The following is a 26,715-nucleotide window of genomic DNA, read 5'->3' as shown; positions in this document are numbered from 1 at the left end:
AGCCCGGCGCCCCCCGCCAAGCCCCCACCCCACTCCCCACGGCCCAGTGCCCCCCGCCGAGCCCCCCACAGCCCAGAGTCCCCCGCCAAGCCCCCACCCCGCTCCCTGTGGCCCAGTGCCCCCCGCCGAGCCCCCCCCGTTCCCCGCAGCCAGGCGCCCCCTGTTGAGCCCCCGCCCCGTTCCGGGTGGCACCGTGCCCCCTAGCACTGCGCTGGGGCCCCCTAAGGCCGGCTCCCCGCCCTCTCCCACAGTTCGAGCAGCTGGTCTTCCTGTGGATGGAGCGCCAGAAGTCGGGGGGCAACTACAGCCGGTACCGGGCGCAGACGGAGAAGCACGTGGTGCTGTGCGTGAGCTCCCTCAAGATCGACCTGCTCATGGACTTCCTCAACGAGTTCTACGCCCACCCCCGCCTGCAGGTGAGAGGGGGCCGGGGGCGAAGGAGCTCACCCCAAACACCCCCCCCAGTGCCAGCTGCTCGGGGGCGATGGTAGCTCCCAGCTCTGCACAGGCATTGTCTCTGGCCAGGGTTCGGGGGGTCAGCATGGGGCTTGGGGGGCAGGACAGGGTTCGGGGGGTCAGTGTGGAGCTTGGGGGGCAGGACAGGGTTTGGGGGATCAGTGTGGGGCTTGGGGGGCAGGACAGGGTTTAGGGGCTCAGCATGGGACTTGGGGGGGCAGGACAGGGTTTGGGGTGGTCAGTGTGGGGCTTGGGGGGCAGGACAGGGTTTGGGGGGTCAGCGTGGAGTTTGGGGATCAGGACAGGGTTCGGGAGGTCAGCATGGGGTTTGGGGGGCAGGACAGGGTTCGGGGGATCAGTGTGGGGCTTGGGGATCAGGACAGGGTTTGGGGAGTCAGTGTGGGGTTGGGGGGACAGGACAGAGTTTGGGGTCAGTGTGGGGTTTGAGGATCAGGACCGGGTTTGGGGGGTCAGTGTGGGGTTTGGGGATCAGGACAGGGTTCGGGAGGTCAGCATGGGGTTTGGGGGGCAGGACAGGGTTCGGGGAGATCAGTGTGGGGTTTGGGGGGGCAGAACATGGTTGGGGGGGTCAATGTGGAGGTGGGGGCAGGGCCGGGTTTTGAGGGGTCAGCATGGGGCTTGGGGTAAGATTTGGACAGGAAAGTCTGGGGGTCCAGTTCAGGTTTTGGGGGGTTAATGCACCGTTTGCTCCCACACTCGCTGCATACCCTGGTCTGCCCCTTCCCCCCCCCACCCCCACCACCTGCCAGCACATTCCCTCCTTGTCAAATCAGGAGCAACGCCCCCAACTAGCAGAAGGGGTGATTTGCATATTTATATATGCAAATGAGACACCCCCACAGACTGCTGCACCGTGTCTTGCATGGCCTTCGTGCCTGGCACAGCCCAGGTGGGAGGAGGGCGCAGGGAACAGAGCGACCCATTTTATCTCCCTTGCCCAGGAATCGAACCAGCAACTGGGCTGCGGGGGGACATAGATGGGGCAGCTGACTCAATGCCCCCCTCCCCACTCCGGGAAAAACATGCTTTGAAAGCTCTCAGGACCCAATCCTGGGTTCTCAGGATAAATTGAGGGTAACCCCTGTAAGTAGACAAAGGGGAAACCGAGGCACGGAGAGGGTGGAGCCAGGAGTAGAACCCAGGATGGCAGCGTCATGCCCTGGACGGAGCGCTGTTGGCTCTGTGCTGCATTATGGCCAGGGAAGGGGGCAGACCCCGGGTACCCCCGGCAGAGGGGCCGGTGCCCTACCGGATAAGAGGTTACTATTGCTGCCTGCTAGGGGGGTGCTCCGCCACTGCAGGGCTGGAGGTTGGGAGCGCAGACCCAGCCCGGGGTGGGTGTGGGGCAGGGGGCATCGACCCCGGTAGAGCGAAGCTCTGGACCCCCACCCTGTACCGCAGTAGGCAGAGCTGGGCACCGTGGGCACGAGGGGGCGCTGAGCCCTGATTCCAGCTGGGGAAGTGCGGGGGAATGGCGCTGGGGGGGGGCTGCTCCAGGGGGCCCCAATGGGCTGGTGCCTTGGCACCACTCTGCAGCCATGTGGGGGGGTCTGGGCTAGCAATGCGCGTTGCCCCCACCCTGGATGCAGGGGGCTGCCCATTGCGGTGCAGGGTGCAGAGCGTCTCAGTGGGCAGGCAAAGGGCTGGCGTCGCCCGAGGCTGGAGCTCGGTGCTCCCTGAACCCTCAGGACCACACGGAAGGGTGGGGGGAGGGTGGTGGATGGAAAGGGGGTGGCTGGCCAGGGGGACTGGCATGGGGGCGGCTAGCCCGGGGGGCTGGCTGTGCTGGGATATGGGGCTGGCCTGGGGGGACTGGCCCGCGGGGGCTGGCCTGGGGAGGTGTAGAGGGCTGGCCGTGCCCTGACCATGCCCTGTGTCTCCCCGGCAGGACTACTATGTGGTGATCCTGTGCCCCACGGAGATGGACGTGGCGGTGAGGCGGGTGCTGCAGATCCCGCTCTGGTCCCAGCGCGTCATCTTCCTGCAGGGCTCGGCCCTCAAGGACCAGGACCTCATGCGGGCCAAGTGAGTGCCAGCCGGGCGGGGCTGCCCCAGGCCTGGGGGGCCCTTCCTCCCATCCCCCTCAGCCAATGGACAGAAGAAATCGATGGAACTGGCCAATAGGGTCGGAACACCTTGGCTGCCCCCCAGCCAGCTGGCGGACCCACATGGGGGGCCCTGCCCCACACTGTCTGTGAGGGGAGTGGTGCCGGGGCAGGGGGCTGGACCTGTCTGTGAGGGGGGACAAGGGGTCCAGTCCCATCCTGTCTCCAGCCACTTTGCTCCCCCCAGCTGGTCCAAGCTGCCCCGCTGGGGTCAGGTTTCCTGCTAACCTCCATCTCTTCTCCCCCCGCCGAAGGATGGATGACGCAGAGGCCTGCTTTATCCTCAGCAACCGCTTCGAAGGGGACCGGATCGCGGCGGTAGGTGCCATGCACTGATATCCCGCCCTGCGGGCAACCCAGCCGGCCCCAGCACAGGGTTAAAGATGGTACCGGGGGGGAGGGTATTTATTACAGGGTAGCACCCAGATACCCCTGTGACAGGTTCAGTCAGAGACCCCCTTGGGACTGTCACCTGATGTGCTGACTCTACCTCTGAGCCCGTTTTCCCTGGCAGCTTGGGACTTCAGTACCCTGCCTTGTTGAGCCAGACATGCCAGCCGGCTGCAACACTGACCCAGGTCTGAACCACGTCCCCCACAAGTTGCAGACTTAACTGAAAACGTCTTAGAAAGTGCTCCTGTCTCCAGCACCCAGATACCCAGTTCCCAATGGGGTCCAAACCCCAAATAAATCCGTTGTACTCGGTATAAAACTTATACAGAGTAAACTCATCAATTGTTCGCCCCCTATAACACTGATAGAGAGAGATGCACAGCTGTTTGCTCCCTCAGGTATTAATTACTTATTCTGGGTTAATTAATAAGATAAAAAGTGATTTTATTAAGTATAAAAAGTAGGATTTAAGTGGTTCCAAGTAATAACAGACAGAACAAAGTAAGTCACCAAACAAAATAAAACAAAACACGCAAGTCTAAGCCTGATACAGTAGGAAACTGAATACAGATGAAATCTCACCCTCAGAGATGTTCCAATAAGCTTCTTTCACAGACTAGACGCCTTCCTAGTCTGGGCCCAATCCTTTCCCCGGTACAGTCCTTGTTAGTTCCAGCTCAGGTGGTAACTAGGGGCTTTCTCATGACTCCAGCCCCCTTTGTTCCACTCCCTTTTATAGCTTTGGCACAAGTCAGGAATCTTTTGTCTCTCTGGGTCCCCACCCCTCCTTCTAAATGGAAAAGCACCAGGTTTAAGATGGATTCCAGTACCAGGTGACATGGTCACATGTCCTGGGAGACCCCCAAGCCTTCATTCTTCCCGGCCTGACTCACAGGAAGGCTTGCAAGTAAACAGAGCCATCTACAGTCAATTGTCCTGGTTAACGGGAGCCATTAAGATTCCAAACCACCATTAATGGCTCCCACTTTGCATAATTACAATAGGACTTCAGAGTAATACTTCATATTTCTAGTTTCAGATACAAGAACGGTACATTTATACAAATAGGATGACCACCCTCATTATCAGCTTTGTAATACCTTACAAGAGACCTTTTGCATGAAGCATATTCCAGTTACATTATAGTCACACTCATCAGGATACTGTCATAAAATCACAGAGTGCAACATCACAACCCTGACCAAGATCAGGGCCCTGTTGTGCTGCGTGCTGGGACGCACAGCTCTCCTGCACTGGCTTCTTTTGATACGCGCTGGCAGAGGCCGTGTTGTCCGGTTCTCCATCCTCCGCGGGGCGCTGAGGGCTGCAGGAGGGCAGTGGGGGGAAGTGTGATCCCTCCTGGTACCTGGGGGAAACATGGGGGGCCTGGCCTGGCTGTGATGCTCTGCCCCATCTCGCCCGCCCCCCAGGATCATCAGACCATCCTCAGGGCCTGGGCGGTCAAGGACTTTGCCCCCAACTGCCCCCTGTATGTGCAGATCCTCAAACCCGAGAACAAGTTCCACATCAAATTCGCAGGTGAGCTGTCCGCCCTGCCCGCTGCACCTCCCCACTCTGGCCCCTGGTGGGCCCTCTCTGCCCCCTGCCCTGCCTCTGCCATGCACCTGCCTCCGCTGTGCCCCTGGCACCCTCTCCTGCCCCCGCTCCGTGCTCCTGCAGTGGTCGACAATGAGGGAGAGGGGAGAGAGAGGGGGGTGTCTATGGGGCTGGAGGGATGGATGATGGGTTTGTAGGAGGATGGAGGGTTGGCTGGATAGAGGATTATGAATGAGGGTGGATAAATGGGAAGATGGGGATGTACATGGGGATGGAGGGATGGGTCAGATGGAGGGTAGATGAAGAGAGCAGACACAGTGGATGGGGATGGAGGGATGGGTCAGACGGAGGGTAGATGAATAGAGCAGACACAGTGGACAGGGATGGAGGGATGGGTCAGACAGAGGGTAGATGAATAGAGCAGACAGAGGAGAGGACGGGGATGGAAGGATGGATCAGACAGAGGAGTGGACGGGAATGGAAGGATGGGTCAGACAGAGGAGAGGACGGGGATGGAAGGATGGATCAGACAGAGGAGAGGACGGGGATGGAAGGATGGATCAGACAGAGGAGCGGACGGGGATGGAAGGATGGATCAGACAGAGGAGTGGACGGGAATGGAGGGATGGGTCAGACAGAGGAGAGGACGGGGATGGAAGGATGGATCAGACAGAGGAGAGGACGGGGATGGAAGGATGGATCAGACAGAGGAGCGGACGGGGATGGAAGGATGGATCAGACAGAGGAGAGGACGGGGATGGAAGGATGGATCAGACAGAGGAGCGGACGGGGATGGAGGGATGGGTCAGACAGAGGAGAGGACGGGGATGGAAGGATGGATCAGACAGAGGAGCGGACGGGGATGGAGGGATGGGTCAGACGGAGAGTAGATGAATAGAGCAGACACAGTGGACGGGGATGGAAGGATGGATCAGACAGAGGAGAGGATGGGGATGGAAGGATGGATCAGACAGAGGAGCGGACGGGGATGGAGGGATGGATCAGACAGAGGAGAGGACGGGGATGGAAGGATGGATCAGACAGAGGAGAGGACGGGGATGGAAGGATGGATCAGACAGAGGAGCGGACGGGGATGGAGGGATGGATCAGACAGAGGAGCGGACGGGGATGGAGGGATGGGTCAGACGGAGAGTAGATGAATAGAGCAGACACAGTGGACGGGGATGGAAGGATGGATCAGACAGAGGAGAGGACGGGGATGGAAGGATGGATCAGACAGAGGAGCGGACGGGGATGGAGGGATGGGTCAGACGGAGAGTAGATGAATAGAGCAGACACAGTGGACGGGGATGGAAGGATGGATCAGACAGAGGAGCGGACGGGGATGGAGGGATGGGTCAGACAGAGGAGAGGACGGGGATGGAAGGATGGGTCAGACAGAGGAGCGGACGGGGATGGAGGGATGGGTCAGACAGAGGAGAGGACGGGGATGGAAGGATGGATCAGACAGAGGAGCGGACGGGGATGGAAGGATGGATCAGACAGAGGAGCGGACGGGGATGGAGGGATAGCTATAGAAGGAGGGAAGGTGGTCGGGTGGCTGGTGGACGGATAGCTGGCAGAGCTAGTAGAGGCAGGATGATAGGTGGAGGGAGGGAAGAAGGAAGAGACGGACGAAGGAAGCAAGCGGCTGGGGGAGCGGGCCCAGCTCCTCCGGGACAGCCCTGGCCCTGGCTCCCAGCCCACGTGCGTCTCTCTCCAGATCACGTGGTCTGCGAAGAAGAATTCAAGTACGCCATGTTGGCTCTGAACTGTGTGTGTCCAGCCACGTCCACCCTCATCACACTGCTGATCCACACCTCGCGGGGACAGTGAGTAGCTGTGCCCGTCGCCGGCTGACTGCCCCCAGCTGGGGCCAGACTAGATCCAGCCGCACTGCCTGAGTCTGCACAGAGCCTGAGCCAATCGCTTTCGGGGCTGGGGATCCCACTCAGCCCATCCCAGTGGGGTGTTGACTCTCAGCCCCACTGCTCTGGGGGTCCGGCCAATCACACCCCAGCAGCAGGTCTGTCCCCCCACCTGGGGTCAGTACTCAAACTCCTCTGGGAGGGAAGGCAGTCAAGGGGGAGTGGGACCAGGGAGCCCCATGGCACTTCCTCCTGCCCCGGAGCTCTCTTGTGCCCCCCGAGCAGCACTGAGAAAGAAGGGGGACAGAAGCCAGTGCCAGGGCGGGGGAGGAAACCGCATCGGGGGCACGGGGGGAGGCAGGAGGCAGGAGTCAGCAGCAGGGTGGGGGAGCCTCGCCCGAGCAGCAACTGCCTGAGTGTGCAGAGAGCCTGAGCCGATTGCCAGGGTGGGGGATGGGGTTGGTTCTCATTTGCCCCTTGGTGCCTTTGGACAGAACTGCCCCCATGGAGCCCTTCAAGCCGCGGCCGAGCGCCTGGCAGCCCCTGTCCAGGTGAGTCCGGGCTGGGCCTGGGTGGGTGACGGGCTGCAGGGGGAGGGTACGCGCTTGCCCCGGGTCACGGGCCAGGAGGAGACGCTGGGGCCCCTTGTCCTGGGGCCGACCCTGCGGTTGGAGCCCCCGCATCCAGAGCTGGGCGAGCAGCAGAGGGAGGGGCCCCAACCCTGCCCAGCTCTGGGAGACCCCCCCCCCTGCGTTCTGTGCATGGCTGGAGCCCCGTGGACTTTCTCTGCCGTGACCCAGGCACCAGCGACACCGGCCTGGAGTCCTCTCGCCGGGGTGAGTCCACAGGCCAGGGCTCCCCTCCCTTCTGGGCGGGGGGTCAGGAGAGCCCCCCCCCATGACCCCAGGGCTGTGATGCACGTGGGGGGCGTCTCTCCCCCCTCAGAGACGGCCCCGCCTCGCCGGAGCAATGGCAGAGGATGTACAGCCGCTGCTCGGCTAACGAGGTCTACCACGTCCGGCTGGAGGACAGCAAGTTCCTGGGCCAATACCAGGGCAAAAGCTTCACCTACGCATCCTTCCACGCCCACAAGAGGTAAGCGGGGCCGGGGGAGGGCGGCTCCACACGCCATGTGTGCACCTCCGTGTGCTGGCACACTGGCATACCCTTGCACATGGACGCACACGTGTATGCTTGTGCCCACGCTCACACACGTGCTCATACACTTATGCACACGCTTACACACATTGATGCACACCCTTCCATCTGCTTGCACGTGCATGGGCATGCTTATATCCTGGTGTGCATGCTTACACACATTGATGCACACCCTTGCACATGCACGCACATGCGCATGGTTGTGCACATGCTCACACACGTATGCACACACTTAAACACATTGGTGCACACCCTTGCACATGCACGCACATGCGCATGCTCACACACGTATGCATACACTTAAACACATCGGTGCACACCCTTGCACATGCACACACACGTGCACAGTTGTGCACATGCTCACACACATTGGGACACTCTTCTATCTCCTTGCACGCGCTTACACACATGCACACTCATGCCACGCCTGCAGACACACACTTACATGCCCTTGCACATGCACAGACATCCTCACCCACACACACCCCGGTGCATGCGCATGATCCAGCTTGCACATGCTTCTCTGCTCAGGAGCACATGTACCCCCAGCCAGGCCCACACGCGTATTGCACCCCCACGCACTCCGAGCTGGCTTGCACACACGCCTCCCTCCCCCAGCTCCCCAGGGCTGCGCCCCCTCCCGGGGGTCCCAGGCGCTGACCCTGGCTGCCCGGCAGGTACGGGGTGTGCCTGATCGGCGTGTGCCGGGAGGACAAGAACAACATCCTGCTGAACCCAGGGCCCTGCCACATCCTGGCCTCCTCCGACACCTGCTTCTACATCAACATCTCCAAGGAGGAGAACTCGGCCTTCATCTTCCGCCAGCAGGAGCATCTGCACCAGAGCCGCCGGGCCCCCCCGGCTTACCACGGCCTGACGCGGCTGCCCGTGCACAGCATCATCGCCAGCATGGGTGAGCCCCCGGCCTCCCCGCTCATCACCCCGCCCCAGCCAATCCGCATGGGGCTCCCGGTCCCCAGCCGGCCCCTCACACCTCTCCAGCCAATTGCCATCCGGCACGGAGCCCACCAATTCTCCACCAATCCCCTGCTGGCCCTTCACCCTGCCTCAGCCAATCAGAACTCAGCACCAAGCCCCAGCCTTCTCCACCCCCCCCCACTGGCCCGTCAGGTCTCAGCCAATCACTGCCCAGCATGGGACACCCCCTCCCCCCCGCCCCGGAGTCCCCCACCAATCATCATTGAGCATGGGGCCTGCCAAACTCCCACCAAACTCCATCTGGCTTGTCATACTACCCCAGCCAATCATCATCCAGTACTGGGCCCCACCCTCCCTTATTAATTCCCACCCGCCCCTTCACCCCTCCCCAGCCAATCATCACTCAGCATGGGGCCCACCAATCCCCAGCCAATCCACACCCAGCACCGGCCCAGCTGCCCCCTCTCCGAACCAGGGGGGCAGGGCACCAGGTGGCTGATGGGGCAGGGCCCGTCTGGGGTCCAGTCCAGCCCAGCTGGGTGGCACCATGTGGTATGAGTTTGCTGGAGCTCAGCCTGCCCCCCCTCGGGGGGCGTGTCACTGAATCGGCCCCTGGCTGCCCCAGATGCCCTCCTGTGGGCCGGGGGAGGCGTGTGGGGGCAGCCGGGACGGCTGGGCTCAGGGTCCTCCCCCCCCAAGAGTGCCCTGACCCGCCCGCCCCCCGGCCGTGCAGGGACGGTGGCCATGGACCTGCCGGACTCTGGCAGCAGCCCGGACAGCGCGGACGGGACCACGCTGGGCCTGCCGGCCGACCCGATGGGCACCGAGAAACGTCACAGCATCGCCCCCGTGCTGGAGGTGGTGGACGCCATCCCCAGCCCCACCTTCGACCTCCTGAGCGACCAGTCGGAGGACGAGGCCACCCACTCTGACGACGACGCGGCCGCCTCCAGCACGTAAGGACCCACCCGCCCCGGGGTCCTGTGTGACGCGGCTCGAGCTGGGGGGGTCTCAGCGTCCTGACTGGCCCCATCCACAAAGGGGCCATGGGGACGGAGGGGAGTGGGACACGTAGGGACCTGCCTCTGGGGTACGCCCATGCCGCCCCCCCCCCGAATTCAGGCCTGGATCTGCAGCGCCCCCTGCAGGGTCCCAACGGGAAACGTTTATAGCAGTGGGGAGGGGGTGGCTGTCCGTGGGTCGGGAGCCGTGATCCCCCAATGCCCACATGCTCCCCCCTGGCATGGGAGACACCATGGGGGCTTTGCCAACGACAGCATGTGCATGTGTCTCCATGCACGTGGGCGTGCGGCGTTGGGGGGCACACGGGGGACCCCCGAGAGTTGAGGGCTGCCCAGGGCACAGACAGACGCCTATGCCCCGTGGCACTAACCCAGTTGGAAGGAGCTGCTCGGCTTGGCGGGATGCCCGCATCTTCTGCCCAGCTCCATGCGCTCGGCCTGGCGCTTTGGGGTTATGCGCCTGGGGCCGGTTTTGTTCCATATCTTCATTAATGATCTGGAGGACGGCGCGGCTACACCTCAGCAAGTTCGCAGATGACATTAAGCTGGGAGGAGTGGTAGATACGCTGGAGTGTAGGGATCGGATACAGAGGGACCTAGACAAATTAGAGGATTGGGCCAAAAGAAATCTGATGAGGTTCAACAAGGACAAGTGCAGAGTCCTGCCCTTAGGACGGAAGAATCCCATGCACTGCTATAGACTAGGGACCGAGTGGCTAGGTAGCAGTTCTGCAGAAAAGGACCTAGGGGTCACAGTGGACGTGAAGCTGGATATGAGTCAACAGTGTGCTCTTGTTGCCAAGAAGGCTAACGGCATTTTGGGCTGTATAAGTAGGGGCATTGCCAGCAGATCGAGGGACGTGATAATTCCCCTCTATTCGACATTAGTGAGGCCTCATCTGGAGTACTGTGTCCAGTTTTGGGCCCCACACTACAAGAAGGAAGTGGAAAAATTGGAAAGAGTCCAGCGGAGGGCAACAAAAATGATTAGGGGTCTGGAGCACATGACTTATGAGGAGAGGCTGAGGGAACTGGGATTGTTTAGTCTGCAGAAGAGAAGAATGAGGGGGGATTTGATAGCTGCTTTCAACTACCTGAAGGGGGGTTCCAAAGAGGATGGAGCTCGTCTGTTCTCAGTGGTGGCAGATGACAGAACAAGGAGCAATGGTCTCAAGTTGCAGTGGGGGAGGTCTAGGTTGGATATTAGGAAACACTATTTCACTAGGAGGGTGGTGAAGCACTGGAATGGGTTCCCTAGGGAGGAGGTGGAATCTCCTTCCTTAGAGGTTTTTAAGGCCCGGCTTGACAAAGCCCTGGCTGGGATGATTTAGTTGCTGTTGGTCCTGCTTTGAACAGGGGGTTGGACTAGATACCTCCTGAGGTCCCTTCCAACCCTGATATTCTATGATTCTGTATGAGGCATGAGGCCCCCCCAAAGGGTGCCAGCCTCCCCCTCTCCCTGCCCCCCAGCTCCTCCTTCCCCCCTCTCTCTTGGTCTTCCAGCTGGGTGAAGGGTTACCCCGCCAACTCCCCCTACATCGGCAGCTCCCCCACCCTCTGCCACCTGGTCCAGGAGAAGATCCCCTTCTGCTGCCTGCGGCTGGACAAGGTACCGCCAGGGCTGGGCAAGACGCCCTGAGCTGGGCCCCCAGCACCATCCCAGGGGTCCCTGCCCCTGGGGCCACCCCAGGGACACATGGCCGGTCCCCAGGGAGGCTGTAGGCGAGGGGCTGGGGGGCAGGCACGGCAGAGGGTGGGGGAGGATGGGGGGTAGGTGCACCTACCCATGGCCTGTTTGGGGCACAAGTGAGCAAAGGATGATACACCCCCCCCCAACGTATAGGTCCAGGAAGGAATGGGGAGGAGGTCACCCCCCACCCCAGTCCCGGGTCTCCAGCTGGGGAGCAGAGGGAAATGGGGGATGGGTCACGCCCCCTCCCAGCGGGGGATCGGTGGGGTTTAACCCCCGCTTTGCTGGTGGGAAATGGGGGATGGGTCACGCCCCCTCCCAGCGGGGGATCGGTGGGGTTTAACCTCCGCTTTGCTGGTGGGAAATGGGGGATGGGTCACGCCCCCTCCCAGCGGGGGATCGGTGGGGTTTAACCCCCGCTTTACTGGTGGGAAATGGGGGATGGGTCACGCCCCCTCCCAGCTGGAGGATCGGTGGGGTTTAACCCCCGCAGTGCTGCCACCCCAGAAGCCAGCTGTACCCCCAGCCAACTCAGATCCCTGGGCGGTCACAGGTGCCAGTCTCAGCACTGGCAGGGAATGGGGGGGATTGTGCCCCCGGCGAACCCCGCTTGCCCCCGCAGAGCTGCCACCACTACCCGTACGAGGACGCCCGCGCCTACCACTTCCAGAACAAGCTCATCATCGTCTCGGCCGAGAGAGCCGCCAACGGGCTGTACAACTTCATCGTGCCGCTGCGGGCCTACTACCGGCCCCGCAAGGAGCTCAACCCCATTGTGCTGCTGCTGGAGAACACGTACGGGGCCTGCCCCGGGCAAAGGGGATGGGGGGCGGCCACCAGGGCACAGGCATGGGCTGGGGGCAGGGGCAGAAGCTGGGGGGCGCGGGGTTGGGGGACAGAGGCAGTGGGGTGTGGGCAGGAGCAGTGGGGTGGGGACATGGGGGGCAGAGGCCAGGGGGTGTGGGGTTGGGGGCAGGAGGCAGTGGGGCGGGGGCAGAAGCTGGGGGGCGCCGGGTTGTGGGGCAGAGGCTGGGGGGCAGAGTTGTGGGGCAGGGGCAGAGTAATGCAGACTGGGTGGGGGCAGGGATACGCCCCTCCCCCGGTCTGCGAGTCCGTGCTGCTCGGGGCTGCCCCCCACTGCCACCCCCCTTCCCTTGCAGGCCAGAGACCCATTTCCTGGAGGCGATCTGCTGGTTCCCGCTGGTCTATTACATGGTGGGCTCCATCGATAAGTGAGTGGGTGCCGCATGGGGCGGACCGGGGAGGGGGGGCTCCTGGCTCGTCCGGCACCGAACAGCGTGAGCCGGGGCTGGGGGTGGAGACCGGAGCTGGGGTCCCGGGAGGGGCTGGGGGCGGGGCAGCCTCGTGGTTCCGCCTGCGGGCGCGGGAGGGAGGGAGGTCGAATCGCTTGTCCCCTCTGGATCTCCGGCCACCCCCACTTTGGCCCTGGGCTCACGGGCACCGTCCCGGGCTGAGCTGGGAGGCTGGTGGCACGGGCCAGCTCTGGCCGCCCCCCGCCTGCCCCCATCCCATCGGCGTCACCATTTGGGTGGCTTTGGAGGCCCTCGGGGTGGAAGCCAGTGGGGGCCGGGCATAGGAAGGGCCCACGGTATTGCCAGGGGGAGGGGGGGCTGGGCACACATGGGGCGGGAGGGGCATGGGGAAGGACGGCGCTGCCTGGCACGACCGCTGACCCCCCGGCCCCCAGCCTGGACGACCTGCTGCGCTGCGGCGTGACCTTTGCTGCCAACATGGTGGTCGTGGACAAGGAGAGCTCCATGATCGCGGACGAGGACTACATGGCCGACGCCAAAACCATCGTCAACGTCCAGACGCTGTTCAGGTATGGGGGAGGGGGGGAGCCAGGACTCCTGGGTTCCCTGCCTGGCTGTGGGATCCAGTGGGTTAGAGCAGGGGGGGCTGGGAGCCCGGACTCCTGGGTTCTCTCCCCAGTTCTGGGAGGGGGGTGGGGGCTGGTGGGTTAGAGCCAGGGGGATGGGAGCCCAGACTCCTGGGTTCTCTCCCCGGCTCCGGGAGGGGAGTGGGGTCTAGTGGTTAGAGCAGGAGGGGCTGGGCCCAGGAGCCCGTCTGACCCTGTCTCTGTACCCGCCGCAGGCTGTTCCCAGGCCTGAACATCATCACGGAGCTGACGCACCCGGCCAACATGCGCTTCATGCAGTTCAAGGCCAAGGATCGCTACGCGCTGGCCCTGTCCAAGCTGGAGAAGGTACGGCCTGGCCGGCCCCGCGCTGCCCCAGTCCTCCGCCCCCCTCCCCCCTTGTGCTGACCCAGTCCCCTGCTCCCGGTCTCCTGCCCCCTCCCCCCGCTGCGCCCTGGTCCCCTGCCCCCTCGCACTGCCCTGGTACCCGCCCCTCCCCCCACTGCGCCCCAGTCCCCTGCCCTCCTGCCCTCCGCTGCGCCCCGGCCCCCTGTCCCGTGCTGCACCCCCAGTACCCCTTTGTCCCCTGCGGTGCCCCGGTTCCCTGCCCTCTGCTGTGCCCTGGTCCCCCCGCCCCTTGCGCCTGCTGGGCCTCTGCCCTCCGCTGCGCCCCAACCTCCTGCCCCATGCTGCCCCCCTAGTACCTCTCCGTCCCCTCCTGCTCCCCCTGCCCCCGCTGCCTCCTGCGCTGCGCCAGTCCCCTGCCCCCCCCCGCGCCCCAGCCCCCCACTGTGTTCTGTGCCCCCCGCTGCACCCCAACCCCCTGGCCTCCTGCACCCCTTAGCCCCCCCAGCACCCCTCCGTCCCCTGCTGCACCCCGGCCCGCTGCACCCCGCACCCTGCCCCCCGCAACATGCTGTGCCCCAGTCACTCGCTCTGTCTCGCAGAAGGAACGGGAGAACGGCTCCAACCTGGTATTCATGTTCCGCCTGCCTTTCGCTGCGGGGAAGGTCTTCAGCGTCAGCATGCTGGACACGCTGCTCTACCAGGTACCCCAGGGACCCCCTGCCTGGGGACCCCCCCTCCCTGCCCCAGGGACCCTCCCTCTCTCCCTCCCTCCCCACTCCCAGCAACCCCCCTCCAAACCCCAGGGACTGTGGGGACCTTCCCTCCCTGCCCTTAGGGACCCCCCTCAGGGAAACATCCTGCCTCTGGGGACCCCCCTTCCTGCCCTTGGGAACCCTCCCTGGGGACCCCCCCACCCTCAGGGACCTCCCCTCCCTGCCCTTGGGCCCCCACCCTGGGGATACCCTCTATTCCCTGCTCCTGGGAACCCCCTCCCCCACTCCCAGCCCTGCAGCCCCTTGCCTCCTTCTGTACCAGGTAACCCCTGCTCCAGAAAAGTCCCACTCCTGGGTAACCAGCCATCCAGGTAACCCCCCACTCCTGCCCCCCCCGTGGGACGTTACAGCCCCCCTCACTCCCCCATAGGACGTGCCAGCCCAGAGCCGGCTGTGCTGGGTCCAGGGGCCAGGCTGGCCACACAGAGCTGCACTGTGCAATCCGCCCCCACCCCCTCCTTGCCAGCAGGGGGAGATGGGGAGTCGGGTGAGGGATGGCCCAGAAAGCTCCCCTTTGACCCTCCCCCCGTCCTGCAGTCGTTCGTGAAGGATTACATGATCTCCATCACCCGCCTGCTCCTGGGACTTGACTCCATGCCAGGCTCCGGCTTCCTGTGCGCGGTGAGTACCCGGCCGGGTGCTGCCTGGCACCTGCCCCTCACCCCGGCCTCTGGGCATGTGTGTCTGCATCACTCTGCCTGCCTCTCACCTGTCCTATCCATCCCTCTGCTTTACACATCTGTCTGGCTGGTGATGCGTCCCCTCACACGGCCCTCCGTCCATCCGTCTATCCGTACCCTCACACGGCCCTCTGCCAGCTGTCTGTCCGTCCCCTCACACAGCCCTCCATCCATCCGTCTATCCGTCCCCTCACACGGCCCTCTGTCTGTCCATCCCTACGCACAGCCCTCCATCTGTCCGTCCCCTCACACGGCCCTCTGGCCAGCTGTCTGTCCGTCCCCTCACACAGCCCTCCATCCATCCATTTATCCGTCCCCTCACACGGCCCTCCGTCCATCTGTCTATCCGTACCCTCACATGGCCCTCTGCCAGCTGTCTGTCCGTCCCCTCACACGGCCCTCCGTCCATCCGTCTATCCGTCCCCTCACACGGCCCTCTGGCCAGCTGTCTGTCCGTCCCCTCACACAGCCCTCCATCCATCCGTCTATCCGTCCCCTCACATGGCCCTCCGTCCATCCGTCTATCCGTACCCTCACATGGCCCTCTGGCCAGCTGTCTGTCCGTCCCCTCACACGGCCCTCCATCCATCCGTCTATCCGTCCCCTCACACGGCCCTCTGTCTGTCCATCCCTACGCACAGCCCTCCGTCTGTCCGTCCCCTCACACAGCCCTCCGTCTGTCCATCCCTACGCACAGCCCTCCATCCATCCGTCCCCTCACACGGCCCTCCGTCCATCCGTCTATCCGTACCCTCACACGGCCCTCTGCCAGCTGTCTGTCCGTCCCCTCACACAGCCCTCCATCCATCCGTCTATCCGTCCCCTCACACGGCCCTCCGTCCATCCGTCTATCCGTCCCCTCACACGGCCCTCTGCCAGCTGTCTGTCCGTCCCCTCACACGGCCCTCTGCCAGCTGTCTGTCCGTCCCCTCACACAGCCCTCCATCCATCCGTCTATCCGTCCCCTCACACGGCCCTCCGTCTGTCCATCCCTACGCACAGCCCTCCGTCTGTCCATCCCCTCACACAGCCCTCCGTCTGTCCAACCCTACAGACAGCCCTCCGTCCCTCCGTCCCCTCACACGCCCTCCATCTGTCCATCCCTACACACAGCCCTCCGTCTGTCCGTCCCCACACACAGCCCTCCGTCCATCCGTCTGTCCGTCCCCTCACATGGCCCTCTGTCTGTCCGTCCCTACACACGGCCCTCCGTCTGTCCATCCCCTCACACGGCCCTCTGTCCGTCCCTACACACACGGCCTTCTGTCTGTCCGTCCCCTCACATGGCCCTCTGGCTAGCTGTCTGGCTGGCCCCACACACGGCCCTCTGTCTGTCCATCCCCACACGCAGCCCTCTGTCTGTCCAAGGGGCGCCATTTAGAAGGGGCAGGGGGTCGAGTTTTGTACCTGAGCTCTGCTCACAGCACATGCCCTAACTCCAGACAGAGCTCTTAACTGTACATAGTTAACTGCACACAAAGTAGGGAAATACAACCTAGATGGAGCTACTATAAGGGGGTTGGAAAATCGTCCCCAGAGAGTAGTTATCAGTGGTTCACAGTCATGCTGGAAGGGCGTAACAAGTGGGGTCCTGCAGGGATCGGTTCTGGGTCCAGTTCTGGTCAATATCTTCATCAATGATTTAGATAATGGCATAGAAAGTACACTTATAAAGTTTGCGGACGATACCAAGCTGGGAGGAGTTGCAAGTGCTTTGGAGGATAGGATTACAATTCAAACTGGAGAAATGGTCTGAAGGAAATAGGATGAAATTCAATAGGACAAATGCAAAGTACTCCACGTAGGAGGGAACAATCGGTTGCACATACACAATGGGCAATGACTGCCTAGGAAGGAGTACTGCGGAAAGGGATCTGGGGGTCATAGTGGATCACAAGCTAAATATGAGTCAACAGTGTGACGCTGTTGCAAAAAAAGCAAACATCCTTCTGGGATGTATTAGCAGGAGTGTTGTAAGCAAGACACGAGAAGTAATTATTCCGCTCTACTCCATGCTGATTAGGCCTCAGCTGGAGTATTGTGTCCAGTTCTGAGCGCCACATTTCAGGAAAGATGTGGACAAATTGGAGAGAGTCCAGAGAAGAGCAACAAAAATGATGAAAGGTCTAGAAAACATGAGCTATGAGGGAAGATTGAAAAATTGGCTTTGTTTAGTCTGGAGAAGAGAAGACTGAGAGGGGACATGAGGACAGTTTTCACGTACATAAAAGGTTGTTACCAGGAGGAGGGAGGTAAATTGTTCTCGTTAACCTCTGAGGACAGGACAAGAAGCAATGGGCTTAAATTGCAGCAAGGGCGGTTTAGGTTGGACTTTAGGAAAAACGTCCTAACTGTCAGTGGTTAAGCACTGGAATAAATTGTCCAGGGAGGTTGTAGAATTTCCATCATTGGGGATTTTTAAGAGCCGATTGGACAAACCCTTGTCAGGGATGGTCTGGATAATACTTAGTCCTGCCAGGAGTGCCAGGGACTGGACTAGTTGCCTCTTGAGGTCCCTTCTAGTTCTGTGATTCAATGATATGTGAGGAGTTCTGTGCTGCTCTCGGTGGGAGTGTGTTTATAACCAGGGGCAGGTGATTAAGATAACAAAAGACTTGTCATTAAAGTAGATTAAGGCTGGTTAGATGATCCTGAAAGCCGGGCCAGGCACTCCAGTGAAAAGACAGGACACAAAGGGTAGGAATAACTGGTCAGTTTTCACAATAGAGAGAGGTAAATAGTGGTGTCCCCCAGGGGTCTGTACTGGGACTGGTCCTATTCAACATATTCATAAATGATCTGGAAAAAGGGGTAAACAGTGAGGTGGCAAAATTTTCAGCTGATACAAAACTACTCAAGATAGTTAAATCCCAGGCAGACTGCGAAGAGCTACAAAGGGATCTCTCAAAACTGGGTGACTGGGCAACAAAATGTCAGATGAAATTCAATGTTGATAAATGCAAAGTAATGCACATTGGAAAACATAATCCCAACTATACGTATAAAATGACGGGGTCTAAATTAGCGGTTACCACTCAAGAAAGAGATCTTGGAGTCATTGTGGATAGTTCTCTGAAAACATCCACTCAATGTGCAGCGGAGTCAAAAAAGCGAACAGAATGTTGGGAATCATTAAGAAAGGGATAGATAATAAGACAGAAAATATCATGTTGCCTCTATATAAATCCATGGGACGCCCACAGCTTGAATCCTGTGCGCAGATGTGACGGCCCCATCTCAAAACAGATCGATGAGAACTGGAAAAGGTGCCGATAAGGGCAACAGAAATGATTAGGGGGATGGAGCAGCTTCTGTATGAGGAGCGATTAATAAGACTGGGACTTTTCAGCTTGGAAAAGAGACGACTAATGGGGGATAGGATTTGAGGTCTATAAAATCATAACTGGTTTGGAAAAAATGAATAAGGAAGTTGTCCCGGAGTCCCCGGGCGACGCTCTGGAGCTGCTCCCCACAAAGCCAGGCAGGACTCTGGGGAGCCTCCTCTCCCTCGGAGCAGACTGTCTTCAGGGCAAGAAGCTCACACGGCTTCACCTCCTGGGTCTGACCTTGCAGCATTCAGCAAATGCCCCTCCGTGCGCTTCCCACAGCGAGTCCGCCCAGGCGGGGTACTGGGGAAGCCAGAGGGTCCTGCACCCCCACTTCGCAGTCAGACGTGACTCTCAGCCAGCCAGTAAAACAGGTTTATTAGGTGACAGGAACACGGTCTAAAACAGAGCTTGTAGGTCCAGAGAACTGGACCCCGCAGCCGGGTCCATCCTGGGGGGCAGTGAGCCAGACAACCCTGTCTGCCCTCAGTCCTTGTCCCCAGCCAGCTCCAAACTGAAACCCCCTCCAGCCCCTCCTTCTCTGGGCTTTGTCTCTCTCCCGGGCCAGGAGGTCACCTGATCTCTTTGTTCTCCAACACCTTCAGTTGGCACCTTTGTAGAGGAGGGGCCCCGGCCATTAGTTGCCAGGAGACAGCGTGTTGGCCATTCTCTGTGCAGACACTATCACAGGGGCCTTCTTGGGCTCTGCAACAATTACACCCTGATCCCCCCACCTAGATACCTAAGAAATGCATAGGGGAAACTGAGGCACCCACACAGTATTCAGAGAAAACATTAAGAACATTCCCACTTCATCACAGAAGTGTTACTTACTCCTTCACCTAAAACACAAGAACTAGGGGTCACCCAATGGAATTAATGGGCAACAGGTTTAAAACAAACAAAAGGAAGTTCTTCATCACACAGCGCACAGTCAACCTGTGGAACTCCTTGCCAAGGGATGTTGTGAAGGCCAAGACTATAACAGGGTTCAAAAAAGAACTAGATCAGTTCATGGAGGATAGGTCCATCAATGGCTATTAGCCAGGACAGGCAGGGATGGTGTCCCTAGTCTCTGTTAGCCAGAAGCTGGGAATGGGCGACAGGGGATGGGTCACTTGGTGATTCCCTGTTCTGTTCACTCCCTCTGGGGCACCTGGCACTGGCCACTGTCAGAGGACAGGACACTGGGCTAGATGGACCTTTGGTCTGACCCAGGTCGTTCTGATGTTCTTATATAGAACCCAGATGTATCTGCCCCCAGCTGTAACCCAGTAGACCCCACTCCCCTCCCCGGCTGAGATAGAACCCAGGAGTCCTGGCGGGGTCTCCCTCTCTGCAGAGTTAGTACCAAAGTAAGAATATACTTTACATTTTTAAACCTAACCAGCGTCCCTCAAGTGACTGGCCACAAGCTGTCAGAACGTGTTAGGATTAGGGCTGAGTGGGTCTAATATTTATTGCATTTTCTTTCTTTTCTATAGGAATTCGATCCAGGGCTCCTGTCAGCTCATTGCTAAGTTCTCTGCCAAACCACTAGAGTTTTCAGGTGCCTAAGTAGCCCCTGGCCTGGCATCACGGTTAAAGTTGCCCCCACCAAATCCGAAATGGCACCCCTGGTCGGTCCCCACACACAGCCCTCTGTCCGTCGGTCCCCACATGCCCCCCGTCACCCTCCCCTTCCCTTCTGTTCTCTGTGTGGGTCTCGCTCCTCGTCCCCCTGCAAGGGCCGGTGGGGGGGGAGGCAGGGGAACATCCCCTCCCCCGCAGGGTGACCCCGTCTCTCCCCTGCAGCTGAAGGTGACCGAGGACGACCTGTGGATCCGCTCGTACGGGCGCCTCTACCAGAAGCTCTGCTCCAGCACGGGGGACATCCCGATCGGCATCTACCGCACCGAGAGCCACCTGTTCTCTGCCGCCGAGGTGGGGGCTGGGCAGCCGGGGCCTTCCCCAGGGAGCGGGACTGGGGCTGGGGCTGGGCTGGGCCCCCATCCCCCTCAGGAACTGGGCTTGGCCCATCCACGTCTCCCCCCGGGATCAGGCCTGGGCCCCACCCCCCGGGAACTGGGCTCGGCCCATCCACCCCCTGCCACGGGATCAGGGCTGGGCCCCCATCCCCCTCAGGAACTGGGCTCGGCCCATCCACGCCTCCCCCCGGGATCAGGCCTGGGCCTCACCTCCCGGGAACTGGGCTTGGCCCATCCACCCCCTGCCACGGGAGCAGGGCTGGGCTCCCATCCACCCTTGGGAGCAGGGCTGAGTCCCCATTCAGCCCCCCAGAGAGCAGGGCTTGCACCCTCTCCATCCCCCCCTGGAAGCAGGGCTTGCCCCCTCTCCATCCCCCCCTGGAAGCAGGGCTGCCCCCCCCATCCCCCCCTAGTTCACACTCACGCCCCCCCTTCAGGAGTGGGATCATCCCCTCCAGCGTGTTCAGGGGCTGGTCTCCAGGGCGGGGGGTGGGGTGCAGGGGCAGACGGCCCCCCCGCGCTAACCCCCGCCCCCCCAGCCGCAGGTCTCCGTCAGCGTGGAGGACTACGAGGACACGCGGGAGCCGCGCGACGCCCTGATCTGCCGCCTGGGGCCCCGCGACTCCACGGGCAGCGACCAGGCCGAGCAGCCGTTGCTGCGCCGCAAGAGCATGCAATGGGCCCGGCGGCTGAGCCGCAAGGGCGGGCGCCACCCCAGCAAGACGGCGGCCGAGCGCATCAGCGAGCAGCGCCTGACGCTCTACCGCCGCTCCGAGCGCCAGGAGCTCAGCGCCCTGGTCAAGACCCGCATGAAACACCTGGGGCTCTCGGCCGCCGGATACAGTACGGGGGGGCCGGGCAGGCTGGGCTGGGGGGGGCCGGGCAGGCTGGGCCCAGGGCTGAGCTGGGGGGGGGTTGGGGGTCCCAGGGGGGCTGGGCCCAGGGGCTGAGCTGGGGGGTGTCCGGGGGGGCTGAGCCCAGGGGCTGAGCTGGGGGGGATCTGGGCGGGCTGGTCCCAGGGGCTGAGCGGGGGGATGTCCGGGGGGGCTGGTCCCAGGGGCTGAGCTGGGGGGGTGTCCCGGGCGGGCTGGGCCCGGGGGCTGAGCTGGGGGGTGTCCGGGGGGGCTGGGCCTTGGGGCTGAGCTGGGGGGGGCCCGGGGCAGCTGGGCCCGTGGGGGTCCCGTGGGGACTGGGCCCATGGGGCTGAACGGTGGTTGGGGCTGGTCCTGGGCCGACTGACTCCGCCCAGGGATGGGTTGGGGGCCGGGCAGGGGTCTCACCCTCTCCCCCCCCCCCCATCCCGCAGTGGACATGATGGACCACGGCAACACGCTGTCCTACATCCTGCTCAACCCCTCGCCCGACACGCGGCTGGAAATCAACGACGTGGTGTGAGTGCCGGGCGCCGGGGCACAGCCAGCGGGGGGAGGGGGCTGCTCTCTGGGGGGGCACCCACACCCTCTGTACCCTTCCCTCTTGATCCCCATCCCCAGGCTTAGCCCTCCTCGCAGCCCCCAGCCCCATCCGGCTCCCCCGGCCCTCCCCTGGTGAGGGAGCACCCCCCAACCATGGGCCTGGGAGGGGGGAGGGCCGAGCTCAGCAGCCCCCCGGGAGGGGGGTGTGAGGTGCTGCCCGTGGGAGCCAACTGTGGTCACTCAATCAGGGTGAACTGCAAACAGAACGGGGCAGACAAACCCCAAATGCTGGTGGATCTTCCAATACTTAGATTTACCAACCAGCCCCAAACAGCCTCTGTGTTACCTCCCTGGTTACTCAGAGTCCAACCAACGCAGTTCCCTTAAAGTGCCCAGCCTCAGGCCTCCGTCCAGACACACCTGTCAGATACGATGATGATTCCTGAAAATCTTATCTCATCGTATAAAAGAAAAGATTCTTCCAACCCCAAAGGGTCAGCCACACACCCAGGTCCAATTATAACTTAGACCTTACCCAAAATACACACTTAGAGCCAATTCTTATTAACTAAGCTAAAATTTATTAAAAAATAAAAGAGAGAGAGAGAGTTGGTTCAAAGATCAATATACAGACAGACTTGAATTCAATTCTTGAGGTTCAGACACAGCAGAGATGATCTTGCAGTTGCCAAAAGTCCTTTTAGAAATAGTCCATAGGTTATAGTCCAATGTCCATATTCAGGGTGACTCCAGTCAGTGACTGGGGATCTCAATCCTTGTGGCTCAGGGTTTCCCCCTCTTGAAACCCAAAGCAGATCTGAGATGAAGCAGGATCATGTCCCAGGGTTTTATACATTTCCAGCAGCCTTTTGGCCTGAGAAAACAATAGGCTTAACTCTCCTTCTCCCAAACATCCTGGCAATTAGCACAGGGTCATTTATCCATTAAACAGTTCAGATCCAGGTTACCACAACCTAGGGTTACCATATTTTGAGTGTCCAAAAAGAGGACACTCCATGGGGCCCCGCTCCCAGCCCCGCCCATGCCCCCGCCCCAACTCCACCCCTTCCCCAAAATCCCTGCCCCAACTCCGCCCCCTCCCCTGCTTCCCGCGAACATTTGATTCGCGGGAAGCCTGAAGCAGCAGCAGGTAAGCTGCGGGAAGTGGGGGGAGGAGGTGCGGCCCAGTCTGGCCCCCCCAACCGAGCGGCTCCCTCCGGTGGCCGGCCCCGGCGTCTCCAGCCTGGCTCGGCTCCTGGGGTGCCGGCTCCGGGCCAGCCCCCGGCCGAGCACCCCCAGCTCCCCCCCAGCCCCGGCCTGGGCCCCGGCACAGCACCCCCAGCCCCGGCCCCCGGCCCAGCACCGCCGGCCCCCGGCTCAGCACCCCCGGCCCCGCACTGCCGGGCCCAGCCCGGGGCCCGGCCCGGCCCCTGGCCAAGCACCCCCGGGCCAGCCCCTGGCCAAGCACCCCCGGTCCAGCACCGCCGGCCCCGGCCCGGCCCCCGGCCCAGCACCCAGCAGCGCCGGCCCCTCCCTATTTTCCCGGACATGTTCGGCTTTTGGGGATTTCCCCCCGGACGGGGATTTGAGGCCCCAAAAGCCGGACATGTCCGGGAAAATCCGGTCGTATGGTGACCCTACCGCAACCTGCAAAGAGACAGAGAGACAATTATACTATTTCACTCAAGTGTCATCACAAATGTTAATACTCCTTTTTTGATCTTTGAATCAACACTAGCAATAGACCAGACTTGTTTGCTGAAGTCACAAGCCCTGAGCAAACACCTCCCCTTCTACCTCTAACAATGCAGATTTGCATTTCACAGCTCTATTCATTTACAGATCTTCCTAACCAGTCCTCAAGGTTCACCCCTGGGTCAGGTCAGTCTGGGAGGTAATTAACTCTTTCTGGCCCTGTCACCTGTCAATGAGATATTATATCACACTCATAACATCACAGTGGGAGGGCCGGGGCAGAGCCAGCCTGCTCATTTGGGGGGGAGGGGAATTAACTGCCTGGCCCCCGGCCCCCCCAACGTCTCCTTTGTCTCCCCACAGGTATCTCATCCGGCCCGACCCCCTGACCCTGGTCTCCGCCAGCAGCCCCAGCCGGAAAGCCAGCGTCAGCCGCTCCGAGGACCTCAAGGACAGCACCCACCTGTGACCCCAGCCAGGAGACACGTGCCAACACTGTGACCCCCCGTCCCCCCTTCTCGGCAATGGACTCTGCCAGCCCCCGAGCCCAGATCTGCCCCCAGAGCACCGGGCACCTGCTGGGAGGGGCTTGGTCCTGCCGCCACCAGACCCGGTGCTGCCTCCAGTCTTTACGGCTCCCGGAGCCATGGGGGCGCCGCCCAGAGAAGACTTGGGGCCGTGCCTGTTGTGGGTCCAGTGCTTTTCCATCGGCTCTGGAAAGACCAGCCCTGTCCCCAGCGCAGGCAGACAGGCTTGCCCCGCTGTGCCCGTGCCCACTGCCCCATGCCTCCTGGCACTCCAGCTGGCTGAGATGGGCCCCGCGCCCTGCCCCATGCTTTCCAGCCCCAGAGATGGGAATCCGGCCCCCGAGGCTGGGGGCGCCCCCTGGCATGCCAAGGCCCTTAGGGCATTTCTCCTTGGCATCAGCCCATGCCCAGTCTCTCTTCCAGCTTGGATTGGGTTGTGTGCCCCTCCGGTCCCCCCAGGCAGCTCCCCACCCCCATGCTGGGACCAGGTTGGAACCAGGGAGCCGAGCTGTCCGCGCCGGGCACCCCTCCTGTTTAAGGATTGAGGCCGGGCATGGTGGGAAATGCACTGCCCCCCGCCCCCAGCCACTGGTGGAATGTAGAGCCCCTCCCCGGGCCCGGGATATGGGCCAAGGGACTTCTTAATGCCAGAGATTCCTCCGGCTCTGGTCTCACTGTGAACATGGGCTCTTAGATGTACAGATACAATAAAACTCAAGAGGATCTCTAGCTGCCTTGGAGACGCTCCATCAATGTGTGTGTGTGGGGGGGTCTGCCTCTCCCCACGTGAATCTCGCCATATTTCCTAGGATCCCCCATAAATCTCCAGCTCCCGGAGTGCTGTGATCACCGGAGACATTTGGCTTTTGTTTACCCAACAATGAGCAAACCCGTGCAGCCGTCCAGTACCAGAAGCGCCGGGCTCGGACAGAAGACGCAGCGCTCGGAGAGCTGAGCCGCCGGGCTGGGGTTGTTTAAGTCCTTGTGATTTTTCGCTCCGTTGGCTGCCGGCCAGCCTGGGGTGTTGGAAATCTGTGATTCGGTCTAAGCACCGCTCCCGACTTGTCACCTTCGCGGGATTTTAATCCTTCGGTTCGCGGGCGGGTGGAGGGGGCTCGATTTGCTGCCTGGTTCTTTCAGCTTATGACGCTGGTGTTTGGGGTGCAGCTCGGTTTGGGCTCCCCCCCGGGCCGCGCCCCTCTGCTGCCCTCAGCATCACAGGGCACCAGTTCCTGGGGCACCTCAGGCCAGGCAGCTCTCTTCCGGGGCCCATTTACCCTCCCCGTGCCCCTGGGGTGCGGGTGCTGGCGGGATGGAGGGGGAGCTCGGAGCCGGACATGGGCTGGGCCCAGCAGGACAGCCGGCCTGGAGGCTGCTGCAGGCCCAGCTCGGGGGGACAAGGGAGGTTCACGCACTCCCAGTCTGGGACAGGTCCCTCCACCCCCAGTGGGGTCCTGAACACTGGCCCCCTCACACTGCTCTGCATTAGCCCCCCCCAGGTTTAGGGGGCTCAGGCCCCGGACGGGGGGAGGTTGTGAGCAGCACTAAAGCGCTCTCAGAGCAGCCGGCCCCGGAGTGTGGGCCCCGCAGTGGGGCATGGTGGGTGGGCAAGGCTGCTGTCCACCTGGCCAGGCTGGCGCTGCTCTGGAGTTCGGGTGCAGGCGAGACGGGGTCACCCCGGGGTGGGAAAGGCAGCGGGTGGGGCCTGGGCCAGTCACTGCTCTGGCTTGGAGCAGGGCTGGGGGGTTGGTTCCTGCCTGCCTTGTTCTCTGCCACGGTCCAGTCTGGGCTCCTCACCCCGGGCACCCGCGGGGCCTGAACCCCGGCTGACAAACCTGCCCCAGCAACACCCCGGCCGAGGGCCTCTTCACACCGCTCCCTCGAACGAGGAGCCCCGGCGGGGAGAGGCCGCGGGACTGGGCTGGGCAGGGATGGCTGCGGGGCCGCAAGAACTGTGGGGCCTGGCTCGGCCGTCAGCAACTCGGCTCCAACCAGGCTGGAACCCAGGACCTGCAACCCCTGAGCAAGACTCACTGCCCCAGCTAGGGGGCGCTGGGGAGGGGGGCAGGGGCTCGGCGGGGGGTGCTGGGCTCCAGGGAGGGGGGCAGAGGCTCGGTGGGGGGTGCCGGGCTGCGGGGAGCGGGGCTGGGAGCGTGGCAGGTTCCCCTGTTGGAGCAGAGATGGGTCGAAAGGATGGAGACTCAGGACAAAGAGGTAGCGATGCCTGGTGGTTAGAGCGGGGGTAGGTGGGAGCCAGGACTCCTGGGTTCTCTCCCTGCTCTGGGAGGGAGTGTCCGGGGACTGCTACGTCCAGGTCCGTATTGTAGCCCCTGGCCTGGGGTGGGGCTGGGGGAGTCAGATTCCAGACTGAAAGGAGCAAGGGGCAGCCTGCCGGGCTCACATACCCAGCGCTGAAATGCAGCTGCCTCTGGGGTGGAGCCCAGCTCCTGTGTTGCCGTCCCTGACCTAGCCAGGGCTAGGGTGACCAGATGTCCTGATTTTATAGGGACAGTCCTGATTTTTGGGTCTTTTTCTTATATAGGCTCCTATTACCCCCCACCGCCTGTCCTGATTTTTCACACTTGCTGTCTGGTCACCCTAGCCAGGGCCATGCCCTCCAAATGCAAATCTCCCCGGGGAAGAGCCGCCCCCGATCCCCGAGCCCTGCACTGGCTCCGACCTCCGACACTGTGGCCCTTGCCGGAGCTGGTGACGACCCAGGGAGCGGAGAGCAGCCCCAATGCTGCCTGGGGACCCCACTGGGAAGCTGAAGGGACACTGGCAATCCAAGGGGTGACGACAAGAACAGACAGGGCAGTATGGGAGGAGGATCAGGCCCAGGGCTGGTGGGGGGAGGGGGAAGGATCAGGCTCAGTGGGGGGAGGATCAGGCCCCA

General features: G+C 61.8%; 1 protein-coding gene across 4 annotated transcripts in view; it reads left to right on the top strand.

Annotated features, from left to right (window-relative positions):
- The window catches only part of LOC101937483 (potassium channel subfamily T member 2), a 43,058-nt gene extending 17,522 nt beyond the window's left edge, over window positions 1-25,536 (top strand). For 2 of the 4 annotated variants that reach the window (XM_065576519.1, XM_065576518.1), the window contains exons 11-30: window positions 252-416; window positions 2,366-2,502; window positions 2,837-2,900; window positions 4,406-4,514; window positions 6,256-6,364; window positions 6,895-6,951; window positions 7,346-7,495; window positions 8,236-8,471; window positions 9,231-9,453; window positions 11,023-11,128; window positions 11,832-12,004; window positions 12,370-12,441; window positions 12,918-13,052; window positions 13,325-13,436; window positions 14,036-14,137; window positions 14,747-14,830; window positions 20,010-20,138; window positions 20,722-21,025; window positions 21,489-21,573; window positions 23,656-25,536. In XM_065576519.1, coding sequence (XP_065432591.1) covers window positions 252-416; window positions 2,366-2,502; window positions 2,837-2,900; window positions 4,406-4,514; window positions 6,256-6,364; window positions 6,895-6,951; window positions 7,346-7,495; window positions 8,236-8,471; window positions 9,231-9,453; window positions 11,023-11,128; window positions 11,832-12,004; window positions 12,370-12,441; window positions 12,918-13,052; window positions 13,325-13,436; window positions 14,036-14,137; window positions 14,747-14,830; window positions 20,010-20,138; window positions 20,722-21,025; window positions 21,489-21,573; window positions 23,656-23,761 — 2,658 coding nt within the window. In that variant the 3' untranslated portion in view covers window positions 23,762-25,536. Of the gene's footprint in view, window positions 1-251; window positions 417-2,365; window positions 2,503-2,836; window positions 2,901-4,405; window positions 4,515-6,255; window positions 6,365-6,894; window positions 6,952-7,345; window positions 7,496-8,235; window positions 8,472-9,230; window positions 9,454-11,022; window positions 11,129-11,831; window positions 12,005-12,369; window positions 12,442-12,917; window positions 13,053-13,324; window positions 13,437-14,035; window positions 14,138-14,746; window positions 14,831-19,699; window positions 19,765-20,009; window positions 20,139-20,721; window positions 21,026-21,488; window positions 21,574-23,655 lie in introns of those variants that run through there. The other 2 variants (XM_065576520.1, XM_065576521.1) reach the window with 2 other exon arrangements.
- The last annotated feature ends 1,179 nt before the right edge of the window (window positions 25,537-26,715 follow it).

The sequence above is a fragment of the Chrysemys picta genome, chromosome 22, assembly GCF_011386835.1.
Source record: "Chrysemys picta bellii isolate R12L10 chromosome 22, ASM1138683v2, whole genome shotgun sequence".
In the NCBI taxonomy this organism is placed as follows: domain Eukaryota; kingdom Metazoa; phylum Chordata; order Testudines; family Emydidae; genus Chrysemys; species Chrysemys picta.
This window is presented reverse-complemented; position numbering and strand designations above follow the sequence as displayed.